The following is a 21,843-nucleotide window of genomic DNA, read 5'->3' as shown; positions in this document are numbered from 1 at the left end:
CAGCAATTTCTGTAAGAATGCTGTAATCTATTAATAGAAAAGAAAAACATAACAAAACCTGTGTGTTCTTAACAGTGAAGCTATATGCTAGGTTTTTCACATTTTCACTTAAAAGAGGTCTAATTTCCTTTCACCATCTAGAAAACTATGTTCCAAGAACTATTGAAGGGATCACTTACACTAAACCCAGTCCCCGGAAAACATATCCAGAAGAAAAAATAATCTCCCATGGAAAGGAATGGAAACAAAAGTACAGTGTAGCTAAATTCTCAGCAAGTTAATGACTGGACCTCCTTTTCCCAACTCGTCCCTACAACATTAATAGTCTTAGAAATTACCAAGTGGAACAAACCCCTTTAACACAACCTGGTGCACTTTTCAGCAGTTGGTCTTGCTTCCAGGCCTGTCATGGCTCATTAAGATAGTATAGTACTTTCTCTCTGCAAGACTCTTCTCGGGGACCATAGAATTCAAGATAAAATGAGATACGGAGGTTTTATGACAAGACAGAACAGGACTGTGACATACCATGCCAAGATTTTAGTATCTGAAAAAGCCACACAAGAAAAAGTTTTCAAGGCAGGTGAAGAGTAAAAACAAGCCAGTTACAAAAGATAAACATAACTTCCCAATACTTAAAGAAACAGAATAAACCACAACAATCTAATTCTGTGTGTGCTCATATGGGGCACCTTATTTACGTAGCTTTGCTAAAGGATCACTTCTTTGCTTGGCAGTTTATCTTCCTGTGAAACTTTGAGATTCGAGTTTAATAGCTCTCTCACCTAGGTGAATCATTTGACCGACCAGTTTTGTACTGCTGCCCCGTAAGTGGCTTAAGCTTTTCTGCTTATTTCCATGACTCAGGACATCTAGTAGCCGTTGCACTGAAAACAAAGCGGCAGGCTGTCTCTAGTGCTGCCACAACACTGAGTGTCGGAGAGCGCTCAAAGGCTCATCGACAACGTAGGAGGACAGAAAGGATAACAGGCTTCATTCCTTAATTGCCAAGAGAAAAAACGTGCAAAAGAGATTATGTTTTCTCTCAAGCTTTCACCTGAATTAAAAAATTAATAGCAGAAGCCACCAAACTTGAAGGTAACCCAGATCTACAATTACATTTAGGAATAGCCTACTGTTTCATTACAGTGAGGAGAACTGTGCAGTTAAAAAAGAAAAAAAAATTCTGGCCTTTCAATAAACTTTAGCCTTAAAAGACACACAATATATCTACGTGCTGTATTTCAGCCTTCCTATCGGATTCTGTGTGATTCACTTGGAGATTAAAAATAGTTCCAAGGTCAGTTTACTTCCAAGTATTTAAACATAATGTCTGTATTGTTCAGTAATTAGAAATGGATAATTTTTCACATTTCAGACTACTGCAACTGAACTTTTTGCAACTTAAATGTCAAAATCTAACTGGGTGACCATATATAATTAAAAGAAACATATATAATTATATATTTTATGCTTGACAGTTATAAAGGACAAAACAATGGTAACAGGATATTGTTGGGTTCATTTTCACTGCGTGCCCTGAAAAAGACATTTTAAAGAAAAAAAATATCTGAGCTTATAGAAGAAAAAGAGGGACTGACACAGATGCATATGTTCAGCTTTGCCCCAGACAGTAAATCCTACAGACATGGAGTGCCCCCTGTGGGATTTTAGCTTATTTAATTTCACACAAAGTAATTATAGGAGGTGCTTTGGGACTATTGCTGCAATCACATGATGGCCTGATATACCAAGTGGCCCATAGACCTTATAGTCCAGTTCAAGATGATGAAGAGTTTGCGTTGGGCCTAGAAAGCCACACCTTGCAGATGCAAGGTTAACATACTAATGCTTTGTAGCACTGACAACAAATATGAAGTGACTTCAAACTATAGAGACAACTGTTTATACACATAGAATATATACATGCTTCGGCAACTAGGAATCACTTCTCCTCCTATAGGCATAAACCATAATTTCTCTAATGACCAAAAAAAAAAAAAAAATTCTTTAATTTCCAGGAAGACAATTTCTGATGAGCTGACAAGTTATCATTGGATGGACATTGATATTTTTTTTTTCCCTGGTTCTGTTCACCACGGGTGCACATAACCTGAAATATTTTTGTTTGGTTAAAGTGTTTGCTGCGTTTGAAATTACTTCACACCTCATTTTGGATCAACTGAAATTACTTTTCTGGCAAATAAACTATGTGCCAATTAATCAGTTTCTTTTGGACTACTTTCAATTTCAACCTCATGCTCATACCTCCAGACAATATTGCTTTATTGCTGAGAGGATGAACTTTTCAGAAGATAAACTACCTCAGCTTCCACTGACTTAATTTTCAGTTGTGAGTGTTTGTGTGCATGTGTTCGTATTTTTCTTATCTGATAGCCAGAAAATGAACACATGGACTTATCAACCATCTACCAAATATTCTTAAGTGACTTGCACATCACGCAGGAAAACTTTAGCAGAGATAAGGACGAACAGTCTTCCTGCATAGCACCGCCTAGGCTGGCATCTTATTTTTCATAGTAGCCCTCACGTAGCTCTCAGCAGGCCTTCCAACTCTGAGATGAAATAAGGAAGGAATACAATAAACAGGTTCATTAAGCTACACAGGCCTGGTTCATCTCTGAGCACTTCCTACACTCTGTATCAAATGAAACACTATCTGTGGGATATATTCATGTAATTAGAGACTACTGTGATAAATATTCAAAAGACCACTCATGTAAAGTCACATAAGAAATCAAAAGACATTTTTTGACAGCTTGATTTTGAAATATAAATTATGTTCTATTTTAACAATTCATTAGTCTGTAAAATCCTTGGTTATTTTTAAAGAAGAAAGAGGATAGTAAATTATTCTTGGACAAGTAATAATCTTTCTGTTGTGTGCCAGCAGGATGAAGGATTCAACTCTGAAGCGCCAACTACATTATGTAAGTCTGCATCCCTTGAATTATAGGGCTGGCAGCAATCGCAATTAGCAGGAGAAGGCATAATTCAGGAAAGGGCTGTTGGACAGTTTTCCAGGTCTGAAAGAACAGATTGAGAAATGCTCCAACTGGGACTTTTCAACCCCAAAGCAGATGACTAGGAAGAACCTTCTGGTCCTTCTGACCATAACAAAAGGCCTGCCTTGTCAAAAAAAAAAAAAAAAAAAAAAAAAAAAATCTTCTTTACATGCAGACACAGTGTCTGTTCCCCTTCCCTGTAAGTGCAGTGTCCGCTGCTACAGTTTTGGCAACTGCATGAGCTCGGCCTCAGATTAGACTGTTTGTGCTCGGTTATTTTCACACACTGCCAAAATTTGCTGACAACACCAGGAGAAAAAAAAGGAAAGGAAAACTGGTGATTTTCAACAGTTTATAACTCAGCTCAGCCTAAGCAGGTTTTTATGGGACAAAGAACAGAGATTTCTCTGTAGACAGCACTTTATTCCTGCCTAATTTAAAAGATTTGCTGTGAATGATGGAAACATTAGAACTTCTAAAAGAAAACATAACAAAACAAAAATCCTAGCAGTTCACTAGTAATTTTTTACAGTAGATCAGGTTTGGTGATATAAATAGAGACACCATTATCTACCTCTCTCATAATTATTTACAACTAAGTTTTTTAAAAAAGAAAATGAAAATATTAGACTTAAAGGAAGAGGGCTTCAAAATATGTAGTATTTCTTTAAGGAGTGAAATTTCTTCCTTGGAATAATTCACACTTGAGCTATTCTAGTACTACAGTATTCCCTAAGGAGTGTGAAACGATCTTCTCAGGGTTACAGAGTCAGTAGTAAACACAAGTTCTACTCTAAGAAACAGTATTTTAAATATATATTTTCCCATACATAATAGCTAACAACTTCCTATTAAAACCCAGAGGTAACTTTCTGGAGTCCTCTTGTTGCTTTAACACTTTCTTTCAGTCCATATCTAGAATCTCCTAAAGCAGCATTTCATAAGCTATTTTTGTTGTATGCTCCCTACCCCATTAGCTGACCGCAGGGCCCAAGCTGTTAAACTTACACCTCTATCAAATCTCAAATTTAATCAGTGCTGCTTTTGATCACCTCAAACTTTTCCTCGTGAAGCATGCCCTAATACTTGGGAAACAATATTGCTTTACTGTGTCTTCGAACAGCTCTGTACAACAGCTATTGTTTTCCATTAAGAATACCAAAACCAGCTAGCTGCTTCACAAAATTGAGCACTCATTCAATTACAGTAATTTTTGAGTTGAAATAGTAGGAAACGTTTTAACAACACTAGAAACTCTTTGAGAAACTAGAAAACAGATGACAAGAGTGCTTTTCATAAAAGGCATAGGCTGGGAAAGTAGGGCAATGAAGAATATACTGGAGTTTCTGTATATAAATATGAGATATTTAATTGACTGTGAGCCCTCAGTAGAGACTTGTTTGCAACAGAGCCTCATGGTGAGGGTGACTTTTTGAAGTTTGGATGCTTTTGGCAGCTTTATAGAACTTTAAGACAGACCAGCTATGACTAAAACATGCTCAGCTAGTTAACTATACAAAAGTGATGTTTTTTCCATGTTTCTCTCCATGTGCTGACAGCATTACCATTCTCTCCAGCGTTCTTCTTCCTTCTGAGGTACAATGGATCTACCAGTTTATGCAGTTCCTGATACTACATTTCAGTACAACAAGTTTCCAACAATAACTTACTCAGCTAAGAGAGGTCATCATTTAGAAGAAGTGAATAGTTATATTAAAGGCTGTAGACCTACACAATTCCAAATACATTTCAGGATATACTGTACACTACGTGTACATTTTAATGAGAAGGTTTGGCAGAGCAGTTTGGCAGAAGAAAGTACTGCCAAGTGATTGGATATGGGATATATCTCCAGTTGCTTTGGATTCCCACATCACCTTAAGAGCTATTCTTCCCATCCCCCAATACACCAACTCTCAAGGCAGTCAAATTTATAGCTCAATAAAATTTTTTATTAAAAATAAAAAGTGTGGCTTTTAAATACTGCTCTCTTCCAATGTCCTTATGCCAGGTCTAGATCAGAGTGTTGTAGCTGAATATGAAGCTGGGGAGGCTTGATCCACTTTATACAGCCCTCCTAAGTTAGAATTTCAAGATCTAAGCCACCTCTCTTTCCATTTTGTAACAGCTGTTTTTCTATCCTTTCATTAAAAAAAAAAAAAAAAGAGACTAGCGTAGAAAAGTTAAATAAATAAATAATGGCTCACAAAACCACAGTGGAGGAACCACTGCTGGTCCTGCCAATAAAAATGTTCCTTCTCTTCAGGGCTGGCTAAACAACTGAAAGTGTTTCTAATGAACTGCTGGCACCACTATCCATCATTGCACTAAATGGATTCATGTCTCCCTAAACTAAGGATAACTATTTATCTATAATGCATGGTCAGAAATTAGGAAGTATTTAAGCCTTAGAAGTCTAATTCCTCACTTCTCCCCACCTCCTCAAAGCTTGGTTTTATTCAAACCTCCTTAGGTAAAGATGATGAGAGAAGCCTGACTGATAGAGAGCTTCAAACTCTGTTCCAGTGCTTATGAATCATCCACATGAGTTTGAAAAATACTTTAGCAGACCAGACATCTGCAGTCTGATTTTAGCATTACAACCACCTGACATTATGTTTAGCTCTTCCCTCTTTTTTTTTTTGTCATTTGTTACACTGACTTGCATCTTACCTTAAAGTAGATTATAGGCTACTCAAAGCAAGATGGCACATTCATAAGACACACAAAATAATTGAGTCCCAAGAATTGTTTAGGATCTTCGAAGATGCTATTGTGCAAATAACAGTAGTCTACTGCAAACAATCAGAAGGAAGAAATGTTTTTCAGCTCTAACAAAAGTGTGAAAGTCATGTAGGTAATCCCTGGTCAGAAGTCACTTTTGAAGGCTTGACTGATTACATAGATAGCTGCTATCTACAGAGACATATTCATTCAATGGCTGGCTTTAGAACACCGGGGATCAGAGGAGAATTCAGAGATATCAGTAAAACATGCCTACAGACAATGAAAAGGAACACTTACTTCATTTCCAAGACTTCCTCCAAATGTTTCCTTCTCTCAGCTCGTAGGTTGGTCAAATGAGTTTCCTTCTCAGCCAAAGACTGTTGTGTAGAGGACAATTTTGCTTTCATTGACTCCAGCTCTTGCTTAACCTTCTCCATGGCCATCATCAACTCTTCTACCTGAAACGTTTTTGGGGAGGACAGGAGGAGAGAAAAACAGTGTAATGTGATCAACTGGAACTTACTAAATGTCACAACTAAGTTGGAACACAAAGGTTACCAGTGCATGTACACTGCGTAACACTTCTGTATACTGGAAGCATCATCTAGTGCTGTGGACAGTACATCTATACTTGACTGAAGCAACATTACGGTCTGTGAATTAACATAGTCTGGTCACTGGAATGTTACCATTACAATACCAAATTACAAATCTTCAACTCTTCAGTATTTCTATTTTAGAAAATGTACCACGAGGATAAACGGATGGCCTGTATATATTAAAATCATCCCACAAAAATGCTAGGTATTAAATGGAATACATCAATAATATACCAAAAGGATAAAAAACCTGTCTCTGTAAATGATGCCTAAAGAGAAACTACATATACACTTTAAGAACAAAGGTAATGTTTCTGAAACAGGGAGAGGACTGGGCTCCCATGAAGAACAAGCTATAAGGCAATTCTCCTCAAAGTATCTGTTTAACAATGCTTACAGGCATGTTTTGTGATTTAGCAACATAAAAGACATTTTAAAAGTTGCTGATAGCAGACTACAGCAGAACAATGCTCATATCTTTGGTAAATGGGAAAGGTTCAGAATTAACAAGACTAAATTCTAGCATAGATATTACACAGATGAACATAGATAGTCATATTTTATTTTGCACTTGGAGCAGGTTCTGTCTCAGCTAAAATTTATCACTAATTAACATGCAAAACTGCAATAAATGCTCAAGTATAGCTACATGTAACATACAAAAACCTCTGGATGTTCTTTTAATAATTTTATAATAATGCTTGATAGCACACATTACTTTCACTGACTTCTTCCATATAGATTTTCTCTTTCTATCACAACCAACTGTTCATAAACAATTTTATAATGTCCTTCAAATAGGAGAAACTCAGATGCTACTGTTGCACATAATCAAACATTTGTATAAATTTAGCATGACAATACAGCACTGCATTGCATTTATATCCCTGCATAACAACCAACTTGTGCTCCATCCTGGAAGTGAATTACTGAAATTATATTAAGCTCAATTACATGTTTTTACAAAGACAGTTGGTCACATCACTCACTATATAGGTGCTGGAGGATGGCAGGTATGGAACATATCACCCCTTGCTTTAACAAATCCCATACTCCTAAAGGCAGAGCTAATGACTCAGGACAAACATGGATAATGAGATTGGTTTTCATCCTCAATCAGTGATAGAGCAAGAAACATTGCAATTCAGAATTAGCACATTTATAAAAATCAAGCATAGACATCATGCAGTGTTTACTGCAGAAAGCCTATCTACTACCACTCAAATGCAGCTGACAACAAACATTCTTCTTATGCCCAGCAAATTAAGAAAAATTTAAAATATATGCAATTATCAAAAACTATTCAAAATGTACAGCCAAGAATTCATCCAGTAATCATCAGACCGAAGGAGAATTTCGGTGACACATAGTCCAAACTGGCTAGCATGCATGTAATGACCAAACTTTTTCTCTCTTACTAGTGTTTCGTGTGCAAAACAAGATCAGAAAGTCTGTCAATTTTTAAAACAAAGTGAAAACTCCATAAAATGAAATAGAGAAATATATCAGTAAAGAGTGGAAAGAAAAACTGCAGAAACAATGAATAGCAAAAATACTACTAGGATGGAAACTGATGCCTTGAAAGAGAAGAGTAACGTGCTGAGGAAGTGAAGGTGTGCTAGTATATCAGCTTCTAGTATATCAGCTTCTACTTCCTTTGGGTGGACCAGAATTACTGACATAATAAATGCTTTCCTTTAAACTGAGGAGAAAAGAGGCATGCCAACTACAAAACCTTCTGCTTATAACAGAAAACAACCTCAAATAAACAAGGCCCCAGCCAACTGCAACAATCAAAATGGCTTGTGTCAATCTGTCAGCTGCCAAGATAAAACAATCTTTGAAGCAACACCTTTTCCATAATCAGGCTTGGAAGATTTCTGACATCCTTCATTCCATTCCCATCATCAAGATTTGTGACGCTAACACTGAAGGACTGGTCTGCTTGATGCAGATCTGTAGCATAACAACTCTGTGCTGTTAAGAAGACACAACAAGGCTAGAGGCCGATATCTAGGCCAAGGCTCCTAGTGCCAGGTGGCAAGATCTAACTCTGCAAGAGTACTTTGTAGTAGTGGTTATTGCAGGTACTTAACCTTTTTCTCATTGCTCTGTTTGTTAATTCTTCTAATTTTAAGGTTACATTCTGTACTTTTGCAAGTTAACAGAAGATTGATCTAATAACATACTAGGAATGGCTGGAACGCGACTGGCTTTTAAACTGTGCCAACAACTTAGTTTACAGAACTGTCGTTACCTTCCATCCTCTCCAGCAAGTACCATTTGTCATGTGATTTACTAAAGACAAAACTCACTAAAGCAATGATCACTGTATTCACAATAAAGATTTCACTGTTCAGATTCATCAAGTTACAGATACTCCATGGGACCATTTCAGTTAAAATTCTATAAAACGTAACATTTTATTTTGCCGCTTATGAATCTTAGTGCAGGGCTGTCTGTATATGTCCCAGTAAGCAGCCCTGTGAGAAGCAATACAGGAATATTCACTGGAAGCAAACTGCTTGCAAAGCACATCTAATTTAGCCTATACAAAAAACTTCAAATCCACCCTTGATTCCCCCCCCCCCAAGAGCAGCTAATTATATAATAAAGAAAAAATATTTGCCAAGAACCAGAGTTCTCGGCACGCTGAGACATTTTCAGAGACATGCTGTTGACATTTTCAATTTAACTGCAGGTAAGCTTGTGCCCTGTCAGTTATAACTAGAAAGTTTCCATTTCGGAAGGTGTAAAGAGTGTACTCTTGCTCCTCTTTTCTCTCTGCTCAGATGATAGTATATAAAGCAGAGTATATCTTTGACTACCTATGACCTACCCATGACCCAGTTCTCTGTATTCTGAGCAGGATGGATCTGCAGAGAACTTAAATGGAGACTATTTTTTCACTGTTTTTAGGCCTTAAGTGACCTGACCAGATGACAGCTTATCTTTAAGGAAGAACAGGAAGCTGAGTGAAGTTTCCATTAGAGAGAGTTCCTGAGAAACTGAACAAACTATGTGAAAGAGGACAAACTATGTCAATTGGATCAGTATGGGATTCACAGCAGCAGCAAAGGGAAATGTCAATACAGGACAAATTTTTTACATAGTAGTACATCTCCTTAGAAAGCATGGTGGAAAGAAAAGGCAATATAATTGGAGAAGTTTATCTACCATGTCAGTGGCAGCCTGTAAAGAAATAGAAGAAATGATGTAATACCAAAAGAATGAAGCCCTTTTCAGGAGCCTATCTACCATCTTAACCTCCCTGCTCCCACAAACTCTAATTTCAGGCACCTCTAACTCAACTGTAAATCTGAAAACAGGCTGTTGCATAGACATACAGTTGCCACATTATCTCCAAGTATGTGGTGTTTCCAGCAAGCTTTTGTGGCTATTGGGTAATGTGAAGCCAGGAACTTCTAAAGAGCTTGGTCAAGTTCCCCCCAAAGTCAGTAAAAAGACAGTAAAATTGAGAAAGGGACTGGATATGCAAAATATTAATGAGGCTGGGCATCTTAATGAACCTCCGTACTAGCTCCTGGAAAGATCACTGATGATCAGGATAGGCAAGCTCAAATTCCCACCTCTTATGTGAGGAGAACTAATGCATTACTGAAAATTTCTGAAGCACAGTAGACATTTCAGGCCAGGAAGAAGGCTACATCAACTGATGCGGTTGGTATTGGTTGCCTCTTAAAATGAGCGCCCAAAGACTCTAATACCTAAGGTCAACCCAGACAGACAGGCTAGCTAAAGCAGCCTCAGGATCCCCAAATGCTTCAGTGTGTTTATATTACAATCTAGTGGCAGCTACCTTTTCTTCCCATTGTGAACTTCTACCTCAGTGATTAAGGATCACCTGAAGAGAACTTTTCTATTGGACAGAAAATTAAAAAAGGCCTCCATAGCCCTCTCTGGAAGATAGTTCTGGAGCTTAATTTTCTGCTTACACCTTCTCAGAGAAGCACAGCAATTCTGGGTCATCATCCAAGCAACAAATGCATGATGAATGCTGGTAACATGATGTAATTCACTACAGTGGTACCATGCAAATATAAAGGGGCAATGGAGTCATCAATATGGCAAAAAAAAAAAAAAGAGCAAGATGCTATGTGCTTGAAAAAACACTTACAAGGGCAGAGGATCTATTCTGAAATGGTGACCCGTGCAATCCACGTTTATATGATATGTGCATATAAAGAATGAGGAAAAGGCTAAAGAACACCCTCCACAGACACTGCAAAGGAAAATTTTCCAGTCTCAAGTGACAGGATATGAATGCATCCATAGTTCAAATGTATATGACTGGCTTCAATAGTATTTATTAAGGATAGCAAATCAGTGGTACACTATATAAATAATGTGTAGATTAACAATCTTTGCAGAAGAGACTGCATTTCTCTCTGTTATTCGTTTTTTCATAGAATGTTTTGTGTCGGAAAGGACCTTTCAGTATCACCTAGCCCAACTCTCCTGCCATGGGGAGGGACACCTTCCACTAGACCAGGTTGCTCAAAGCCCCATCCAACCTGACCTTGAACACTTCCAGGGACGGGGCATCCACAACTTCTTAGGGCAACCTGTTCCAGTGTCTCACTACACTCATCGTAAAGAATTTCTTCCTTATGTCCAGTCTAAACTTACCCCTCTGCCCCATGTCTTGTCACTACAGGCCTTGGTAAAAAGTCTGTCTTTCTTGTAAGTCCCTTCATATATTGAAAGGTTGCAATAAAGTCTCTTCAGGCTGAACAACTCAAATTCGCAGCCTTTCCTCATAGGAGAAGTGCTCCAGCCCTCTGATCATCTTTGTGGCCCTCCACTGGACTCGCTCCAACAGGTCCATGTCCTTCTTATGTTGGGGGCCCCAGAGCTGGATGCAGTACTCCAGGTGGGGTCTCACCAGAGCAGAGGGGAAGTATCACCTCCCTCGACCTGCTGGCCATGCTTTTTATGCAGCCCAGGACACGGTTGGCTTTCTGGGCTGCAAGCACACATTGGCAGCTTATGTCTGATTTTTCATCCCCAAGTATCCCCAAGTCATTCTCCACAAGACTGCTCTCAATCCATTCAAACCCCAGTCTGTACTGATATTGGGTATTGCCTTGAACCCAGTGCAGGGCCTTACACTTGGTCTTGTTGAACTTCATGAGGATTTTCACTGATTCAGCTAAAGTTTTAACCATCCAGATGGTCCAAGGTATCTGTTGGTCTTGTTATTTCTCCTTCCTCATCCTTTTTTTTCTTTTGATCAAGCACAAAAGACTGCACATCAGTCCATAATTAAAAGTCTCAAAGGGCATGACAAAGGGACTTGACTACTACACTAAGAACCCTACTCCTAAAGTGGAGACACAGTACTTCAGGTGCAGCAATACATAGGAAACTTACAGCTTAATGTTTAATTACATGCCTGAAGACAGACACATTTTTATATTTCGGATTGAAGGAAAGAAATTATATTTCTTTCAATACACATACAGACACAGTGGGCTATGGGATAGCTGTTTATATTCATTATTATGTCCCAAAAGTTCCAGGCAGAATACCAAATGATGAAATTTTAGAGAATACAGATACAAATACCAACACAAACAAGTCATTTTCCATCATCATTGTATAAATCAATCACTAGAGATCTTATTTTCAAAACCACCTCAGCAGGCTAACTTGTGTATTTAAAATTATTGGCTTTCTAAAGATAGACCCTTCTTGTATAAACAAGAAATCAGCATTACAAGACAAAGTGTACTAGAAGTCTGTACTTTTGCCCAAAATTAATTAGGCCAGCAAAACAAAAAGTCTTGCAATTACAAGTCAGTAGTAAGAACACTACAAGGACTAAAAAAAATAATTAACATTTCTCTAAGTGTCACTCACTCTCTCAGAGGACAGTCTCCTACTTTTCTACAGCTCTTGAGTTTTTAAACTATTGTTCATTTCACTGTGTACATTAGTGAAATGATAAAGGGACTGCTAATTTCTGCATTATCTTTTACTTAGTTGAACTGATTAGACTGCAAGACAGAGAGAAGGAAAAGAAATAGACATGAAAAGAAAGACAAAGACAAGAGTTCTGGCTCCATGCAAACTTGTTTGGATCCCAGAACAATTTCCCAGAACAGATGTTAGGACATGGAAAAAGCACAGGCCAGACTTGGGACTTAAGTATGTAATTTAACTGCCTCAAGTAACATATTACAGGGAGAAAGCATTGAGTCTGACATAACTTGGATTGCCAGCAGGACCAGATGGTTTGCTTAAATCACTAGCTAATAAACCTTTACACAAAATAAGAGGGAAATGAATTATGGTTTCATCATAGCCCCATTTTTGTTAAAGCAGTAGGGTGGCTTTAGGTCCTCCTAAAGACTATATCCAAGACACTTAACTAAATTACTGGCTATTCTGAATTAAGGGAACAACTTTCAAATTCTTACAGATATTGGGAAAGCTGTTAGGCATAGCTTTTTGAGAGCTAAAAATATCAGAGGAAAATCAGACAAATAAGTAAGCAGTAACAAGAAAAATCCCCCCCTGCTGTCAATAAAGTTAAAATGTAATTCCTGGTTTGTAAGGTAAGGACAGGCCTCAACTAGGAGAACAGCTGAAAGCTCTGCCACGCTGACAGCAGAAGGGTATAAAGCAGAATGGCTCTGCCCCACCACACAGGCTGGACCTCTGGCTCCAATTCAAGCCCCTCTTATTCACCACCAGTGCATGAGTATGCATATGCCTGTAGGTGGACTGAGGAATGCATCACAGGCTACTGGCTTCTCTACTATGACAACGTGACCACCACCAATCCTTTTGAAGCAGATACATAAGGGGTTAAGATCCTTTACCGTCATTTTTATTCTGTAATTGTAGGCACTAGAAAGGTACACTAAGGTGAACATCTGTTCACCTAAAGAGAGTGTTCCTCCCTACACTATACATATCACCCTATATAACTGCTTCACTTGTTCTGCGGTCACTGTTAATGAACATTGCCATAAGATCCTATGCAGACAAGTGAAAAACTCTTTTTTTCTTCACAAGCTGGAACTCCTTAGTTGAAGATCCCATCTAAAGACACTTGGAAATAAACACAGCAGAATATTGCGCAACAATTAAGATGTCTCTATACATCACATTTACCTCCATCTCAAAGAGGATGCAAGATTTACAGCACCTCCTTTACCAAGGTCAACTGTGTAGAGTATTAGAGGACTGTGGCAAACTGCACACAGAGGAGTTCTGTTTAGTTCACAGTCAAGAGGGGAGTTAGTGTCAAAGCTGTGAAAATGGCTGGTGGATTATCAGTTCTCCAGAGAAAAGGCAGGATCTTCTGATCATCTGTAGTATACAGCAGTAATTTTAGGGATGAACTTTGTGTTTCTCCACACTAGTGTGCAACTTTCTTAAGTCTTTGTGCCTTTGTTTTTTAGGTTGTTAGGATTTTGTACATTCAGCATCCCTGATAAGATACAGTGTTTTGGTGGCTTGACAGAACTGGTGCCACTGTCCCATTCTTACATGATTAATTGGGAAGAGGGAGAGGAGAACAATACAGAGAGGGAACAAAAGACTATGGTCTGAAAAGCTGCAGGATACTGTAGTTGAATGCAAATTTTCTTACCACTGTGAAAGTGAGATACTTAGCTGATGTTTCTTGTTTCCATGAGTTGGTGTCTCAACAAAAACTTTCATTATTAAAAAACCATCTGATAATGAAGAGGAGTTAATGCTCTGTATTGCTCCTTACTGTCTCCACTGATGGCTCTAGGCAATGAAAAGCACTAATATTAGACTGATCAGATATCTGACATTACCATGTTACTCCTGCAGAACCCACAGAAATAGAAATCTAGGAGTCTTTGTCAAGGAGTACATTACTTGAGTATCAATCAAGAGTGCTTTTTGGTCACACTCTGAGAGCACTGAGCTCTTGTATGAAGGAGGAGGAATCAAAATTCACAGATGTTTGGAAAAGGGAAAACTCCTGAGCCACCAGACTTCAGGACTGAATAAGTCACAGCTGTGTCCTGTTAGGATGTTTGGAGGTAGCTTTGACAGTTGTATCTCCTAAATGAGGGCCATAAGCCATACAAATAAGCAACGGCCTACTGCTGGGACAAGAGCTGTTGAGAAGGAAACTATAATTGTCTCTGCTTAACACATACAAAATATTTGAGTCAGGCCTGGAAAAACTGAAAAACTGAATTCTGATTTCTATTGAGGACAGAAACCTGTTGTAGTCTCTGGTATCTGAAGACTATAGCAAGCTACAATTTTATTTTTGCATTTCCCTCAGGTGGAGCTATTATCCAATGAAATATTCTCATTATGCTTTTTAACCCTTGCAACCATACCAAAGGAAGCTGTCCTGTTTTACTTTAAATGTATCTATAGTCTTAGGAAACTGTCCTGTGTTTATCTTCTGTGGCTAGCAGTGAATCTCTCCAGCCCCCTGGGAATACAGCAGCAATCACTAGGGATAACAATCTTGCAAAAATCTAGATTTTGATCACCTTTTAAAAATCTCTACAGAGGCAGAGAGACTAGAATATAGCACATTTAGCACATTCTGCACAGTTTTGTACACACTCATTTAGCACAATTTGTTACATCCAAACAAACCAGAACTACGGTTAAATCATGATACTCCAGCCACAACTCTAAACATGGACATCTTCAAAACAACTTGACCTTTCTTAGGGTACATCTACTCTGTGATTGCTGCTAAGGTAGCAGTAGCAATTGGGCCAAAGAAAGCCTTTCAGCTCAGACTAATCGCCCAAGGATTTCAGCAGGTTTTTTACAAGCCTTCTGTAGACCATGCTGATTTCCATTTTGCTGCACTTCAGACAGTTTCAGGTTAACTAGGATATGCCACCATGGCAGACAGTTTAGACCTAACTGAATAGTATTCAAAGTAAATATTTAATGCTGTGCTACACAGCATAGCATAGGTTGTCAATTTATATAGCATAGATTGATTTTCCAAAGAGAAAAATTCTGGGATGATGTATTAACTCACTACAAGTAGTGAAAAAATGGTATGCTAATTCCACATACAACTTTAACACTCTTTTCCCAAAAGACATTAAGGATCATGAACATAAATACATGAAAGCACAGTTATTATGTGAAAGCACATGCATTGCCACATGAAGGTTGAACACGTGGTTAACTGAAGAATTACAGTCTCACTGGCAAGCTCAGGAAGGTTTCCACCTCTACTAACTTGTGGAAGCAAATCTTTAGCATTGTAGTTAACAGAAAGCAAACAGCAGAACCTAACCACAATAACTAAAAAGTAATCCCACTGTACCGAGCCAGCTGAACTTAGGCTCAAATTCAGTGAAGGGTTTGAAGGAATCTGACGGTAAACAGCAGTCCAGCAAAGTCTGGAAGCTTTTGTTCAGTAGGAGATGTTTCATTAAGAAGAGGCATCCTCAATTTAATGAGCCACAAGTTTATCACTCTTCTGTGTTTTTCAAATGGCCTGGAAAGGAATACAATTTCTTTTCTTGCACTTCATGGACTTTTGGGGAAAAAAACGATTATGTCAGAAAAAGAGTATACATTTTTAAATTTATGAAACTAATGTAATAGTCTAATGAACTTTCCTAATTCTCTAATCTACGTATTGTTGTATCACACTTGCGTCAAACATCACAGTTAAAGAACCCAACTGGAAAATGGAAAAGAAATTCCAAATGAAAAAAGCACAGGATTAGCTTTAAACAAATATTAACACAAGTATTTGCTTGGGTCCTTCCAATTCCAAGTAAGCATTAATGTAACCAAATCTGCAAGACTTTGATTTTTTCTTAAGCCACAACAAATAAAATACTGTCTAGAGGTAGGTACTTGACAAAATAATATAACAGGTAGAGAGATGCCAAGATAGAGCTTTGTCTGGAATACTTGACTATAATAAAAGGCATAATGTGAAATCAGTATTTATCCATTAAACAATAAAAAGGGATAAAAATCCAGATAAAATGATCTTAAAATAAGCATTTGCACCAAACTTCTATATAACAATTTCCATCAGTATTTCTCATTTCATTAAATGAAAAGGTGACTTATATGGAGAAATGCTCAATGTATATTTTGAACAGAGGTTAATTATCCTTTCAGTGTCCCCAATTCTCCTAAAAGTCATCAAATTCTGACCACTTTGCAACCTTAAATGAGTGCAACAAATTAAACACAAACAAAGTCACCATCCCTGGAGGTATTTAAAAGATGTGTAGATGTGGTGCTTAGGGATGTGGTTTAGTCATGGACTTGGCAGTGCTAGGTTAATGGTTGGACTTGATGATCTTAAACGTCTTTTCCAACCTAAACAATTCTATGATTCTAAAAGATTTAGAAGCTTTTTCCCCCTATAATGTTAGAAAAAGATCTCTGTCTCAAAGTCTTTGGGCATGATTTTCTATTCATAATTTTTTTTCCTATTCATTCTTCTCTACTGGAGGCAAAAAAAAATAATTCCCAAGCTCCTAACTTGGCACAGCTGAACACATCTAAGACAGAAAAGAATAAAAATTCCACTCTGTTACACCTCTTAAAAGGTACATTATTGAATACAGAAGGAATTATATACCACATCACTCTTCCCAGGTAAGGAGTGTAACTCAGTACAAATCTGTGTATTTTTAAAGGAAGAGGCTATGTAATCCATTTAAATACCTGGGGAGAAGTAGTAACTTTAGGAAGAAGCAGTGCTTCTAAAAATTACTACAAACATATTCACTGACAAGAACACAGTGCACAGTCAAGTTTACCTAGCCAAAATACTTTCTCTAACCAAAGGAAAAGAATCAGACAAAAGAATGAAAAAATACATCTCTTGAGAAACAATGGCAATACTGTACTTCAGTACTGTACTGACAACTGACTTAAAAAGCTCTTAAAAAGTCATATCAGTAAAAGAAATTAAAGTTTTTAGCACAGATTTTTTACTTACTATGAATACACAATTGACTTCATACATGTACATATATACATACACTCAAAACCCAAAATGAGTTTGGCAGACTTTTATAGAAAGGAGCTTTGCAGAAAATAATCAAGAGAAGTTCAGCCAAAGAGAATGTAAACTGCTTAGAAAAATCAGTGGGAAGCACTGAGGTTCCAGCACCTTCACCCCCAAACCGTACCTTGGATTACTGCTTTGATTTCCAATCACTTGGTTTATCTAACTTCTCATTAGAAGATACAGAAGAAGAGACAAAAACATTAATTAAAAGCAAACTGTCCAGCATCTGTAACACAGCAGTCAGAATTCTGACATTTCCACGGTGCTCTGAAAACACCTATAGGTAAGTGGTTCATGAGAAATTCCACTTTATATTTTCCATTTGTAGGAAGTAACTTGATGTGTCGGAATTTGTGCTGTGAAATAATTCCAACACTCAACATATTTTAGAAAATATTTTAGATCCATTTCTGTAACAGACCGGTCAGCAAAAAGGGTATGTGTTTTAATTTATATTGCATTTTCAGAAGGGACTTGATAGGATAGGGTCCAATATATAGTAATTCTGTTGTAAATGTAGTTTCCATTCTCACAGGAAAATGTAGTCTAAGTAATATATGCTAGAAAGTCAAAACAGGACCAGAATGGTGGTCTGATGGAAGTGCAAATGAGAGGTATCATTCAAAACCTGGCTAAAATTTCTGTACAGTAACTTACGGGTAAGAGAGAAAAGGCTCTTGGAGGCTGTACTCTACATTCAAATCTCTGCAGACCTTGTACTTACAATAGGGAAATCCTGGTGAACAGGAGATGGGGAAAAATGAGAGAACTGTGAAGGAGGTTTTGGTTGAGTTATTAACCTATTTCATATTTATTTTTCTTTAATAAACAGATATGAATTTTGAAGTAGGCATATGTGATAAAGAATATAAGGAGTCTTGTTATCAACATATTTTCCATGTAATATGTACCTGAAAGAATATTAAATCCTGCTGAAATAAATTCCAGAGACAGTGAGAGAAAGGAATTAGCATAAGAAAATACATTTAAACAATACATTACTATTACAATATTCAGTCTTTTACTTTTTCTCAAAAAGCAAAGCAGAGAAACCTGCCCTGTGTACAATAAAAAGATACAGTGTATGAAACACAGATATAGCTATTTATAGGTCTATATACTTAACCTCATTTAAAATTTCCCACTGAGAACCATAACTTCAAACAACAGTTGATGGAAGGTGTCAAGACCAGACTGCTACGTCAGAAATTTCAGTTTAAGTAACTAATTAAGGAAGGAAAGAATGAACAGGTAATGGCCAGTATTTCATGTGTTTATTTGCCATAACATTTTACGCCAAGGAGTTGGATGTTAGCTAATACTATCTAGAGAGTGCATTTAAGCAGGACTTGATATTCATGAGAGAACAGAGCTGCCCTACTATCAGCAGAAATACTATTTATGTTTCTAAAACCTACTGCTTTTCAAATTTGAAGGAAATAAAATAAGATAGAGAAACATATATTGCGGTCAGGCAGCACACAATCTCACTCATAGAAATAGTAGCCTATTGTAAAGGCCACAATAACACTTTCTGGTAAAAATATTTTTAGTAATAATACTAAGCAATTCGTGCCTCCACTTCTCAGTCCTGCCCCCACAGTTCAATGCTTCCTCAGATATGCCTCAAGTTCTGCATGGGGATCCATGAATCAGATCAGTGAATTCGTTCACATGAAAAAATTCCTTCAAAAAATACAGTAACTCTTATCATGAATTAGGTCACTGCTCCATTTCACAACATGGCCCCACAAAGACCCAGGCTGGGAAAACAGAAGGGATGTGCACTGAAGTATGGGGATGAAAGTGAGCTAAGAGAGGGAGGGTGTAAGTATCTTAGGTCAGTACACGTTTGTGAACTATGTCCTCCACCAATGAAGGCTTAAAATGCAATTCTAATATTGTGCTCCTTGAGCCAAGGACCTGATGCTAATTATCGATTGACACCGAATCACAGAAACTGGACTTCTGTTTCACTTTATTCCACAATTCTTTCATGAAGATCGAAAAACATTTCCAGCATTGTCCTGGGAATGGCGCTGATTATGACTAAGCTGATATAGAAGATAACCTCCTGCTTCCCACTGCAGGAGAAGGGATGGTAAGATGCACCAGGACAGTGAAAGAAAGTTTGTGAGCAAGACAGGGCCTTTTGTCAAAGAAGACCTCCAGCAGTTTTTCCTAGGCAAGTAAAACGACCACTGTATTTTTGAGCAGAGAAAACCTTGTATTTAATTCTTTTTTTTTTTCCTGAGGAACGTAATGATAGCTTTACTAAAGTAAACTCAGATTTGGTTAATTCAGAAAAAGTGCCTGGATCCACATTTGGTTTTGCCATCTCTAATAGAAAGAACTTTATAGTGTTTAACCGAGAAATCCTACCTTCAGCCTTATGGTGAGTACTTAAAAAGAAGTCTCCATACACCTTCTGACCTTCCACCTAGAGGGCTGAACTAGTGGGATCAGCCACAGTAGTACATAACCCCACAGCTGTTAGGAATTTACAATAATATTTACATACAGGATTCAGCAAGTGCACCAACATAACCAGGTGAATATGTTAGAAAGAAAGAACTTGAAGAACTTTCAAGTCTTTATTATCTACGTAAGACTCCCTCATCTGCTTTCTGTATGGCAGGATTTCTGTTATACAGAACAATAAGGTTAATAAAACTATGCCCTATTCAATGGGTGCACTGCTCCCAGCAGGAAATGCCTGATTTTATTTTTGTGATAGATGAAAGAAAGAACCGGTCTAAGATCCTGAAATAAACAGAAAGCTTTAGTCAGCTGGAGACATCTTGCCATGTATAGATTGTGTATTAACACAGTTAACCCACTGCCACAGTTAATACACACTGTCAGGATACTTTCAAACACTGGATTAAAGAGAGCAAGACTTTAGTCTGAAATGGGTATCTGAGAACAATGAAATCCTAAGTAGCCTCATGGACACTGTAATTCAAATCTGAAGCCTGTAAAATAGCAGGAAACCACACTTCATGAGATGATGGAGGGTGGGATTACACAACACAGGGCTACAAAACCAACATTAAATATTGGGGCAGAGGTACACACAAATGAGATGTCCTCATACCTTGAACCATTTAAAGCCAAAATGGTTGACCTCATGCACTGATTCGTTAAACAGCTTCAGACAGGCAGTGAAGTGGCAGAATGGTAGAAAACAAGATAAACAGAAGAGAGGAAAGAAAAAGCATGCAATTAAAAGCAAATTGCAATCAGCTTGGACAACATTAACATTTTAAAAATCACACATATCACTCATACTTGATCTAAGAATGATCCTAACCTATTATTGTTTGTAAAAATCACAGGATTTGCCATTAATATTGTATAGAAAACAGAGCCTTGCATTTTAAAACTCTAAAGCTATGTAAGGGTGTCTTTCACAATTCTGCAAAGAACCTCCACAAAACATAACAAAACAAAGAGGGATTCCTTTAAAGCAGTTGAAAGAATATGAACTGAAAAACATTTGAAGGAAAGTCTTCTCCTCACCTTGGAAAGACAGCTACTTGCCATCATTCTATTCCTTGAGTGTATTTAATTGATACCAAACCAAAATCCTATTGGACAAAGTGGGGCACAGCAGCTCTCCCAGTGTTGACTGGAACAAGACACTCCAGCTGCTTTTCCTCCGTGCTGTCTTGTTGGTCATATTTTAAAAACTGTAATTGGTCAGAGCCAGCAGTTTAGTTCTTTTGTTGGAGTAAGACACTGCTGTCAATCAGTGACAGTATAGACGTTGACTTTTCCCTCTTTGGATCCTGCTGCTTTCTAATCCATCCTTCTTTCTCCTCCACACTTCTGTACACAATACTACATCCAAATTAATTTCTTTTTCATGATGCTGTTGCCCACCATATTCCACTAATCTTTTCCCACAAATCTTACTTGTCTCAGCTCTCTTCCTGTCCTCTCAATCTCTCTCACTGATCCGTATGGCTTATTGACCCTCAGACTGCACATTTCCCTGCCTTGCCTCATCTTTCAGATTGTACACTCAATTCCAACTCTCTGTTCACCAGCTATTTCCCTTTTTTACCAAGCTCTGACCATCCGATCTCATTGTATGCCTCTCATCAGGCTGTGCTGGTGAATTCTTTTGAAAAGCCTCCTTACTGCCAAACCTGAAATTTGTGCATATTCCCAAAGCACTACTCTCTTTCCTTATTCTTGTATAAATAAAACTTCACTTCTATGACAACAGTTCCCTATTTTACTAATCCAGACTTATCTCTTCTCCTCTCCGTAATAAATCTGCTGCTAACAGCTCACAGTGGAGAGACATCTATGAGGAGCTCATGCTCAACATGCTGAAAAAGAGTCTTCCTTTCCATCCTGTGACTGAACTTCTTTTCACCTAGGACAGAACTTTCATATTTTTTTTTTTAATCTTGATAGTATCTTTGACTCAAGCCTCCTTTAA

General features: G+C 37.7%; 1 protein-coding gene across 12 annotated transcripts in view; it reads right to left on the bottom strand.

Annotated features, from left to right (window-relative positions):
- ERC1 (ELKS/RAB6-interacting/CAST family member 1) overlaps positions 1-21,843 on the bottom strand; it is a 305,364-nt gene that overhangs the window by 99,861 nt on the left and 183,660 nt on the right. For 7 of the 12 annotated variants that reach the window (XM_069807694.1, XM_069807693.1, XM_069807695.1 and 4 more), the window contains one exon: positions 6,051-6,211. In XM_069807694.1, the coding sequence (XP_069663795.1) occupies positions 6,051-6,211 (161 nt within the window). Of the gene's footprint in view, positions 1-6,050; positions 6,212-20,487; positions 20,542-21,843 lie in introns of all 12 variants that reach the window. The other 5 variants (XM_069807691.1, XM_069807683.1, XM_069807685.1 and 2 more) reach the window with 1 other exon arrangement.

Source organism: Haliaeetus albicilla, chromosome 19 (genome assembly GCF_947461875.1).
Source record: "Haliaeetus albicilla chromosome 19, bHalAlb1.1, whole genome shotgun sequence".
In the NCBI taxonomy this organism is placed as follows: domain Eukaryota; kingdom Metazoa; phylum Chordata; class Aves; order Accipitriformes; family Accipitridae; genus Haliaeetus; species Haliaeetus albicilla.
This window is presented reverse-complemented; position numbering and strand designations above follow the sequence as displayed.